This window comes from Oreochromis aureus, linkage group 19, assembly GCF_013358895.1.
Source record: "Oreochromis aureus strain Israel breed Guangdong linkage group 19, ZZ_aureus, whole genome shotgun sequence".
Classification (NCBI taxonomy): Eukaryota; Metazoa; Chordata; class Actinopteri; order Cichliformes; family Cichlidae; genus Oreochromis; species Oreochromis aureus.
The window spans coordinates 6,327,296-6,338,404 of record NC_052960.1 but is presented as its reverse complement, the minus strand read 5'-3'; the positions used below and the strand labels follow the sequence as shown (position 1 = coordinate 6,338,404).

General features: G+C 41.9%; 2 protein-coding genes across 7 annotated transcripts; one reads left to right on the top strand and one right to left on the bottom strand.

Moving 5' to 3' along the window:
- Positions 1-861: 861 nt before the first annotated feature.
- Positions 862-5,821, top strand: bend3 (BEN domain containing 3). The gene is made up of 4 exons (XM_031746152.2): positions 862-1,025; positions 2,626-2,680; positions 2,799-2,977; positions 3,057-5,821. Exons 2-4 carry the CDS (start codon positions 2,629-2,631, stop codon positions 5,280-5,282), a joined length of 2,457 nt encoding a protein of 818 aa, XP_031602012.1. The 5' UTR covers positions 862-1,025; positions 2,626-2,628; the 3' UTR covers positions 5,283-5,821.
- Positions 5,822-6,878: 1,057 nt separating this feature from the next.
- On the bottom strand, positions 6,879-9,486 carry mtres1 (mitochondrial transcription rescue factor 1). Of its 6 annotated transcripts, none has more exons than XM_039603506.1 (5): positions 9,375-9,457; positions 8,566-8,608; positions 8,023-8,461; positions 7,336-7,408; positions 6,879-7,262 (listed from the first exon to the last, which is right to left on the bottom strand). In XM_039603506.1, exons 2-5 carry the CDS (start codon positions 8,585-8,587, stop codon positions 7,080-7,082), a joined length of 717 nt encoding a protein of 238 aa, XP_039459440.1. In that variant the 5' UTR covers positions 8,588-8,608; positions 9,375-9,457; the 3' UTR covers positions 6,879-7,079. The 6 variants fall into 6 exon arrangements, with proteins under 6 accessions (XP_039459440.1, XP_031601997.1, XP_031601998.1 ...); XM_031746137.2 differs by lacking the exon at positions 9,375-9,457 and adding an exon at positions 9,157-9,367; XM_031746138.2 differs by lacking the exon at positions 8,566-8,608 and having other exon boundaries at positions 9,375-9,486.
- Between the last annotated feature and the right edge of the window lie 1,623 nt (positions 9,487-11,109).

The following is an 11,109-nucleotide window of genomic DNA, read 5'->3' as shown; positions in this document are numbered from 1 at the left end:
TGACTACGATGACCTGGATGACTGAGAACCTTCACAGACAAGGTTATTATAATTAACTAAAACTAAATTTAAAAAATCAAGTTAGATGTAAAAAAATATATATAGCTTAATAAAATCAAAACTAGACTTTTGAAAAAATAAATAAATAAAACTACCTCGAAAGAGGTAATATGCGTAGTTTTAATATCTGTTGGTTTGCCTGACAACGAGGCATTGATGGGCATATTTCTTCCAAAAGACAACTGCCTTTAAAAACGTATGTTTTTATTGTAAACATGTACTGATTTTCCTAAATCTTCCCTCTGCCATATGTCCTCCATACAGTAATAATAATAAAAAATAATAACAATACTGAAACAAAACTGAAACTATACTGAAGTAACAACAAAAAATCAAAATGAATGAAAAATAAAAACTAATTAGAAATTGCAAAACTAATATTATATTATAAACTATTATAACTAATATGCTGAAAAAATATTCAGAGCAGTTGAACAAAAGTGTCCAGTAAGTGAGTGTGTGTGTGTGTGTGTGTGTGTGTGTGTGTGTGTGTGTGTGTGTGTGTGTGTGTGTGTGTGTGTGTGTGTGTGTGTGTGTGTGTGTTAATTCATGGAATATGTTTTATAATGTTTCGTGATTGTGTCTTTCGCGTGGGCTAACAGCTGCTCAGCATGTTGAGGATTATTTTTTATTATTCGGTTATTTATTCAAACCCTTCTTTACCTGGAGGACTCTTAGTTAAATACAATTCAAAGAGTGTAACGGCAGCCCTGTGCATTTACAATGTAAAACTGTAACTGTGGTCCTTTTTCTTTTTTTCACCCGTCTCTTCTTCCACAGCTGTGCGGAAGTGACACAGCAGGCGCGCGCCCGTCACGTCACGCGAGAAAGCACAGGAGCCGAGCGAGAAAAAAAAAAACACCAACAAGAAGAATTACCTTCTTTTATTACCTGCGGATCAAACTGCTGTGATAGTCTGCGGACATGTCGCTGACGGTCCCGGGGGGAGGCATGGACTAGTGAAGGTGAGCTCAAACCTCTGGTCACGCGGGTTTTCGGTTAATTTAGCGAGAGTCGGGGCACAGGAGGAGGAATAGGACGGGGGTAGGAGGGAAGGTGGTGGGGGGGGCAGTAAGGCAGGCAGGCAGGCAGTCGTCCACGCAAACGTTGCCGCGTCATTAAATTTCACAAACAAAATGTGGCGGTGTTATAGAAACGACGCGTAAATACGCACAGTGTTTCTGAAAAACACCAAGTTTGTGGAAGAGTTCGGGCCACACGGCGGCTTCGGCTCGTGTTGTGGTTCAAGGGTTCATGGGCGGAAGAATGAGGAAGTAGCGGGGTATGAACGCTGGAGGGGAGCTGGGAGGGAACTCTGTATGGAGGCATGCACCGAAAACGGGCTGACTTTAGGTAACGGGGGGTCAGAGCTGTGCAGGCACTAACTACGCGTTTATATCAGCCTCACGAGCCTGAGATAAAATACTCAGGCAAACACAGAGGTGTGTGTGTGTGTGTTTAGCTACAAGGCTGCAACCGGTCACATGGTGTTTGCTATGAGGGTGACACGCCAGCCACAACATGTATGTATTTTAACTGAAAACAGTAGTTTATAAAGCAGTTATCAAAGTGGTAATCATCAAGCTCATTTTAGGCGTCATGTTTGTATTCTTTGACTCTACTAACATAGCTTTGCATGAATCACAGCTCAAAAAAATCATCATTAAATCTTTTATTTTTAAAAAAGAAGCATGTGCAAGAATGGTTACAGATAGTTAAAAATTACTGCAGTTATAGAGCATTGTGTTTAAACCGCAGAGGTAACCAAGTGAAAATTGTGAAGTTGGAATGGTCCTCCTCTTTCATTATTCCATCCACTTTGTGTAATGCAATGAAATACCTGTATCACTGGCAGGACAACAGCCCCACAGCATGATGCTATCACCACCAATTGACATTTAGTACAGTGCTCTTAGGTTTGAAAGCCTCACCTTTACTCCTGCAAACATACCTCTTATCATTGTGACCAAATAGCTCATTCTTTGTCTCGTCGGACTAACTTACCAAGTTTTTCTCCAGAAGATATTTTGGCCAGCTGTAAGTTACAGTTAAGCTTGAAGGTGTCCGTTTTTGGAGGAGGGGCTTCTTTCTTGTTCAGCACCCTGTCAGTCCGTGTGGCTTCACTGTGGATAGTGATGCTAGTGTTTGCAGTTCATGGCAGGCTTAAGCCTCAGTGTTCCCCGGGTTGTTCCTGAACATCCAGACCAATTTCCTCTCATCTGTGGATGACAGTTTGGGCCTTCTTCCAGACTTTGCAAAGTGGTAACCCATATGAGTAAATTGTTCAAACAATCGTACAGTACAATTTACTCATCTGCAAAGCTACAATTGTCCTTAGATCTTCCTCTCTCTTTTAGGACACTTTTATCTGATCAGTTGCTAATTGTAAAGAGAAGGTATGAACAACAGGTGGACAGGTACATTAGCTAATTTTAGCGTTAATAACCTTTCCATGTAATTTATCCAAACCTAAGAATATGTGTATTACACACATTACTGTCACATTGTACGCGTTGATGTATTAAGTGTGTGCATATTAAGTAACTTTCTGAATTTTTTATCTAGGCTATGAATTCCCGTGAGCATGGGGAAATCTCAGATGAAGCAATGCTTGAAAAAGGCAAGTTCTGCATTCTTATCTTTGCAACTGCAGCAGGAAAAATTCACAAATTAACAAAGTATGTTTTTATTTATTTTTATAGTGTATGCAGTAAAATAAATTATGCATTGTTTTGCAGAACACAAGCATGTCCAAGATTATAAGGAGGAGACGGAGGACATTGCTATTAGTGAACAACCTCAGGTACGTGGAGGAGGATCTTCTGGAGCTGCTGAGGCTGGGAAACGGTCATCTGCAGAGATGGGACCTGACGCAGACCAGTCCACTAGCAGCAAGAGAGTCAGGGTGTCTAGCGAGGTAAATGAAGCTCAACTCATGATTAAAACAATATCTTATATGTTATTACACATCCTTGACTGACATTTATTGTGTCTAGATGAGACGGCACTTGATAGACGAGAGCAGCAGGATTGAACCTCTTTGCCTCACCACAACCGGAGAGAAGAGAGACTGCATCCAGGAGAAATCTAGAGTCTCCTACAGAAAGCCTCTCTTCAGCATCTCCCACCGGATCTCGGAGAAGAGGAACACCCCGAGTCTGGAGCAGCAGGCGAGTCTTGGCAGCTTGAATCAGCTCAACAATATGCTCTCATCCAAGCTCCAAAATCCGGAGCAAAATGGCCCAGCAGAGACCATCCCCTCCACAGACACTTTAGGCCAAGCTTCCACAGCGGACTCCAGCCTTTATCCACTGATTGAGAAAATGTTTTTCATTCTCAACACTCTGAATTCAAGCATGACGCAGCTGCACAGTAAAGTGGACTTGCTGACGCTGGAAGTCATGAGGATAAAGAAGCAGATCAAACCGGCTGAGATGGTGACAGAGTTCCAGCCTCCCCCCGAGTATCTGCTAACCAGCGATGAATTGAATCAGCTGATGGAGCAGACGTCAAGCGCTGGGGAACTGGGCTGTCGACTGCTTGTGCATCTGTTCCCAGAGCTGTTCAAAGCCAGGGAGTGTTCTCACGACTGCATGGCGAGCAAAAGAACGCTGGAGTCTCTACATCTGCAGCTTATTCGAAACTATGTCGAGGTGTGCTACCCCACGGTAAAAAACAACAACGTGTGGCAGGAAGAGTGCCTGCTCCAGATTAATGACTTTTTTAATCGCTTCTGGGCGCAGAGGGACATGGAAAGCGCCCGGCTGCTCAGGAAGCAGGCGGTCACAGGTGGTGGCGTAAAAGCGGAGCAGCCTCAAACCTTTCGTTTCATTAATGAACAGGGTCAGGAGGAGCACATATCTCTAGATCACCAACAGGGCAGCCTGGCTGGTTCAGATGTCGGGTTTGGTACACAAGCCACAGAGGAGTTGGATGAGTTCTCCTCCCCAGAAGATTTTGTTGTTTTCCTAATTCACCGTCTCTTCCCTGAAGTTTTTGAAGAGGGGAAAATACCAGAAGACTGCGGCAATTTTAGTAGTGTAGGACAGCTAATTCTGGACTCTGACAAGATGGACATAATTAGAAAGTATATGGAAGCGAATTTCCCTGATGTGCCTGAGGACAGCTGGCTGCAGGTGTGCATTCAGCATATGGAAGACGCACTCGAGGGTCCTCACAGTAACGGCAACGGGAGTGAACCGGACAACATCAATGAGGAGGGCTACGAACTGGCCAGTCTTCCTGAAGATGTTTCAATTATCAAGGTTCCAGAAGTGAGTGAATATGAAAGACCCAGTCGCAAGTCTAAAAAGTCGCTGCTCACGCCTGTAGATTTTGACAATCTGGAGATTCCTCTGCCTGACTTTACTGTTCCCCAGGAATACATCCTGTCCAGGGAACAGCTCAAGAGCAACTATGAATGTAGCTTGTCCGTTGGGAACTTTGCCTCTCGGTTGCTGGTGCTCATGTTCCCTGAGCTCTTTACCTACGAGAATGCTAGAAAGCAGTACAACTGCAGCGGTTCTCTTGGGAAAAAGCAACTCGACCCCATTCGCGTAAACCTGATCCGTCATTACGTGCAGTTGGTCTACCCCCGGGCCAAGAACGACAGAGTGTGGATGTTGGAATTTGTTGGCAAACTTGACGAGCGGTGCAGGAGACGTGACACAGAGCAGAGGAGATCCTACTTGCAGCAGCGCAAAGTGTACGGTCAGGAGACAGAGCAGGACTTTCTCTGCCAGCTGAACCAGCTACATCCTGATAACGGCAGACAGGATCCAGATATTCCCTCTTTACCTCCTGAGAAAAGTAGCAAAGACTTCTGCAAAATACCCCTTGATGAGCTGACTGTGTCCAAACCAGACTTCCCTGTTCCCTCCATCTACCTGCTCTCCGATACCGAGGTACGGGAAATTGTCCAGCAGAGTCTCTCTGTTGGGAACTTTGCCGCCCGCTTGCTGGTGCGCCTCTTCCCCGAGCTCTTCACCCACGAGAACCTGCGGCTGCAGTACAACCATTCAGGCGCCTGCAATAAGAAGCAGCTCGACCCTGTTCGACTGAGACTGATCCGTCACTATGTGGAAGCCGTGTATCCTGTGGATAAGATGGAGGAGGTGTGGCACTACGAATGTGTGCCAAGCATCGACGAACGCTGCCGGCGCCCCAATCGCAAGAAGTGTGACATTCTTAAAAAGGCCAAGAGGTCAAGCACTGTGTCCTAGTTACAGTACTCTGCAGTTACCCAACACTTTCTGTCATAAAAACAGTTGCACAGTATATAAGCTGAAATCGCATTGTTGAACTTCTACACACTGTCCTCTGTAGGAAGAAGCCAAGCTGTTGCGAGTTTCTTTAGTAGTATTCTTACTCATATTTTACCTTTTTGGCTACAGCAGTAGATGTTCTAGTTTATGTAGTCTTTATTATTGTTCGATAAAAAAGTTACAACCGCTCCTATTTATAAGCCAAACATGTCATAGCTTCTCTAACATACTCTGTTGATAAATGTTGTAGCCTTATAACAATAATAATGATAGTAGCTAACAGCATAGATCACACATTTGCTCTATGAACAGAAATCAAATCACAAGGACGTGATATATTTCCATCGCAGTTACTGATGTAGCATCGTGCCACCACTGTTTTAATAACTATGTGCTTATGTTAAGCCTTCTTATAGAAGTTTATATTATAAAGATAATTTAACATGACAATGGCTCATGATAACCAGTTTCTAATAAAACCACAGTTATAAATGTGACATACAATCACACTGTTTTACATAATCGCACCAGAGCAAGTTCAACAAACAGAGCATAGCTTTTCTTTATCTGGTTTCACTTACCCGTTAGGCTAAGAGGTCCCCTGAAGGTGATTATCAACTTGAAAAATCAACCCAATCACATGACATTGGAGACATGTTTAAGTCTGTTGGCAGATGACTGATTTTATAAAGAAAGATAAAACTGTGATTTAAGGTTGAAAGCAACACAAGTTCTGCAGACAAATGAGCAGTGTGTGTGTGTGTGAGAGAGAGAGAGTGCACTTTAAGTGCTTTGGTCAGAAAGACTGGAAAGACTTGCTGTATTAATAACATTAGCAAAATGCCAACTTTATAAGTTCATAGACTTGAGTGTCTTGGACTGAACAGGCTATACGGTGATACATGGAGCACTTCTGCTCTTAACTGAGCACTCAAAAGCACTTTCTACTGCAAGCCACATTCACACAGTGCTTTATTCTATACCTTTAAGTGCTATCACATGCAGATGCATCAGGGACAATTTAGGGTTCACAATATTGCCCCAGGACACTGATTTGCAACCCACCTATCGCCCACCAACCTTCTGACTGGTGGGCAATAGGTGGTGCTCCATCTCCTGAGCCACAGGCATCCAGCTCTTAGTTCCATCATTAACATAAGAGAATCAGATGAATTGCACTTTTATTCCATTAAATTAATGTTGAGATGTGCAGGAGACAGTTTTAGTTTTCATTTTTTCAGGTTAACCCCAAGAGAATAAATTAGAGCTCCAAAAGTACAAATAAGGGGTCAGGTTTCAAGAATCATATAAAGTGCTTGTTTCCAGCCAACAGGATTAAAGCAGGATATTTCTTACTCATGCTTATAAGAAATCTATTATATATAATATTATATACAATAACATTTCCTTATTATTATTTGGGGATATTTAATAGAAATTTCAAGTTATTTATTTATCCCTGTATGTTAAGTGTTGGCAGTTTCAGTTCTGAAACCATGAAAACACCACACAGCTTTCCAAAAAAATGTTAAAAATCCACGAGGACACAAATGGTGAAGTCTAAACCCTCACAGTGCACCTTTATTGGGGGAGTGTCACACTATAGAAGGGAGAAGTACACATTTAATCACACAGAGTTGTTAGCTCTGCACAACATTTTTGTAATCCATTCTACATCCACCTCGTTGGAGAGCCACTCAGTGCTGTTGACCTCACAGGCCAATGGCATTACAGTCAGTACAGTCTTAGGCAGATTTAAGGTTTAAAGGCCTCCTCCCTGGGAAGCTCGAGACATTTCCAGCGCCTTATGGCAACTTTGTGCTTTTCAGTGTTACCAGTGTCAGTAAAAACCCTTCTCAGGATAACTCTCATCAATGTAACAGTGTTCGTTTCTGGGTTCTCTGACAGAACCAGGTCCAGGGTGTCCCCGAGTTTTACCTGAGAAAAGAACAAAATATGAGGAACACTGGATTACCTAATTCATGCACTGTCGTAAGCAAGCAGCACTCACCGTTTTACTTTTCTTGATGAGTTTCTGTCCGTTTAATCTGAGCTTGTTGTTGTAGAACGCATCTTCAATTTTACTGTGACAAGACAGAAGCATGTTAGACTCTGGTATAATGGCAACTAATGTTGTAAAGTCCCTACTGTTTGCAGTTTTGTTTTTTTGTGCTTTCTTTCTATGCGATTGCGGCATCGAGGTATGGTCTGTGCCTCAGATGCACGAGGGAGAGGTGGAGCTGGATGGTTGAGATTGGGGGACCAGTTTGGGAAGAGAGCCACACCTGGTGTGTGGCTGCCAATTATTCTCTTTTCTTATATAGTAGTTGTGAGACTGGAGAAGAAGGAAGACAAAGAGTGAAGCACAGTGGCAGAAATGCTCGATTGCTGGGCAATCGGTGGAGCAAACTTAACTGTGTAGAACTAAAGTCTTCCCCTCTCTGTGGTTACTAAGGAGAACCTGCTACAGTGATTAAAGGGAAAAACAACATAAAGTTTCTTAATGAGGTCACAGTGTGCCACTAGAACAGCTTGTGGCACACTGAGAGCACCCTAGCATTGATTCTCCATGCAATTTCCTTATTTCCTGTTTTGATTATGAAGTATGGAGGAGAGAGTGCAAAATCCTGTTCATCTTCAGCAGCAACTTAATTACTTGTCAACACCCACCCAGCCTCAGATTCTTATGCTGACTCACTTGCGTGCCATATCCAGGCCAGCTTTTATAATGACGTCGTAGCGGAAGGACTGAACATATTTCTCCATGTCTTTATAGTCCTTGGGTAGATTTGGGTCCAAATCTTCATAATCACTGTCCTCTGCGTCTTTATCATCCTCATCTTCCTCCTCCTGTGCACTTGAAGCACCTTTCTTCTTGTTGCTTTTAAACCTCAAATGATGAGCAGACCAACACCTGAGAGCGTCTCTTCCACGGAAAGCAGGCCGGTGACAGCCAGGTGTCACAGGGAAGACCGAGTAGCCGCACAGCTGGCGTGTATGAATGGTCCTGGGACACCATTCGGTCTGCCTCAGTCCATATCCGGTAGCTAGCAGGTGGCGAGGGCTCAACCTTCCAAGCTGCCTCATGGCAAGAGCTTGCACCACCAAACTCTGCATGTTTGTGCTCCACCCAGTCACTGAAAGGAAGGAGGAGATTGTCAAAACAACAAAAAAAAAAGGTTCAGTTAATGAATTAATATGGATTCAATATGAAGAGCTAAGGTTGAAGAACAGGACTCACGATTTCTGTCTTTTCGCTTCATGATCACGTGATATCACAATATCTATTAAATTTAGAAAACAAAAATAGAACCACTTTGAATTCATCTTTATTTTTTGTGTGTTTTGGATCATCTTTGCAAATTCAGTTAGAATATTGACACAAGTTTAGGGAGGCTGACAGGCTGCATATGTTGTGTTATCATCTTCACACAGCAGAACATCTGCCTCCTCGCTTGATCCATAATTTTACACACACTTTTTTAAACTGCTGAACATAAGTTCAGATCAGTTGGATTTACTGTAATCTTCAGAATAAAAGCATCAATTTATTTCAGGCTCGGCTAAGGTACAAAAAAATTAATTTCAATTATTTTAGTTTAATAAATACAAGAAAAAGATCAGATGCTTCTTCTTGAACTCACTGACAGGATTAAAGGCAAAGCTTAAGCTTTACTATTTTAGTCGACGTGCGTTTGTTTATTCCGGAAGTACACAGTAAGAAGACGTTCTTTGGTCGTTGTTGACCTCGGATGTGTTATGTTCTCACTCTAGCTGGCATATTTTATATATATCTCCTGCTTTTCACACACTTTTATGTCATAATTGTTACCGGTTGCTGTCTCCGCTCAATGTTGAGGTTAAAGTTGAAGCCAAGCGGACGCAGATACGGGCGGTTAGCTAGCTTTACTTTTCTCCGCTGAGCTCGTGGACTTACTTCAACCTAAGCGTGACCCAGCCCGAGCTTCGTGACCATCAAACGTGGTGCAAACAGTTTTTATCCACTGAAAACTTAACTACGAGTTTCCTAACACGCTGCACGACACTCACCTATGGAATAACCTTTCATAGCTTCTTACTGTACTTCGTCCTCTCCGCTGCCGTGGAGTAGACGTGTGGTCGCCGATTTAAATATACTGCCTCCTATGGCACCGGCGGATTATTACATGTATGGCCGAGGCAAATGGCAGTGAAGGAATTTAAACACAAAATGGTTCAATTTGGGAAAGATCACGTGTCCTTTTTTTCAGGAATCTATAGATTTATTTTTAAAAAACAATGAAAAACTCAGGCAATCAACTCTATTATGAGTAACCATGAAATGAATTAAACATTAAAGTGTTATTCATTTAATAAAAAGAATATAGACATCATTTTGTAAAATGTGGCATTCTTAAAGTAGACCATACAGCTCTGTCCTAAATTCGACCAATGAGGATTTGATTACTCGACAAACACTGTGCACCACTGCTTTCAAAACTCAAATCTGGGCATGTTGGTTGGAAGACATTTATGCTCCATTTAATCAATCCTGAAGCCACTCTCGGTTGCTTTTTTGATATACTAACAGTAAAAGACATTCCAACTTCTCCTAAAATATAACAGTAATGTGTAATTTACCACAACTTAGATGTCTCTTATAAATAGAAGGCATTGTCATAATGTTGCAGTTGTTGGCTCATCAGACAAGGCAGGTTTTTCAGTCTTTGGTGTTCAGTTCTGGTGATTCTGTGTGAATTAGCCTTAGTTTCCAGTGTGGTCTTATGGTGCTGTAGCCTATCAGGTTTTGATGTATTGTTCGTTCAGAGTTGCTTTTCTACAAACCTTTATTGCAATGAGCGGTTATTTGAGTCACTGTCACCATCCTCTCAACTCGAAGCAGTTTGCCCATTCTCCTCCATCTTCTGGCACCAGCAAAGCGTTTTCTTCCTGCATGTTTTCTCTTTTTCAGATCATTCTCGGTAACCCAGGAGATGACTGTGCGGAAAGATCCCAGGAGATAAGCAGTTTCTGGAATACTCAGAGCAGCCTGTCCGGCACTAATTACTGTTAAAATCACTTAAATCAGCTTTCTTCGCCATTTTGTTGCTCAGTTTGAAATCCCCCCCCCCCCCCTTTGGTTATCAGCAAGTCTGCTTTGCCAGCAATTAACACATTTTTAAGGAAAATGGAAACTTAAAAGCAACTTAAATAAGCAGGGGTTTTATCACAAGGATGGATAAACATAAGTAGCAATTTGTTACATTTTATGAATTAGTTAATAGCTTCATTATTTGTTATTTCTGGAGCTTTTGATAGGATTTGAAGGTATTTAATGAAACAAAACCTTATTTCTTTTCTTGATTTTTCACAGTTTTGTCTCTCTACAGCTAGGAGGGGGGGAAGCAAAGGATTAAACGGATCTGAGGATACAAGAAAGCAACATTTTGTTTAACTGTACATGGGTGTGACCCAGACATTTATTGCAACTTTTATTTTTCCAGCATAAGATAAGTTGAAATACATATTCTGAAAAGTAATTAAGTTATTTATACAGCCCATTTGGTTATAGTGACATTTATGACACTTTTTTTGTACAAGACTCTTGTTTTTGTTCCATGTCTGAGCATTTATGATAACACATCAGCTTAATTATTACTTTAAGGTAATTTACACCAACATTCAGCTCCACTACAATTCATAATGTCTATAGTGTCACTTCCATCAAGTGCATAATAATATGAATGTCACTACATTATTGAAAACAATGTATGAAGTATGGAGGGCCAAAACTGACAGGATTAAG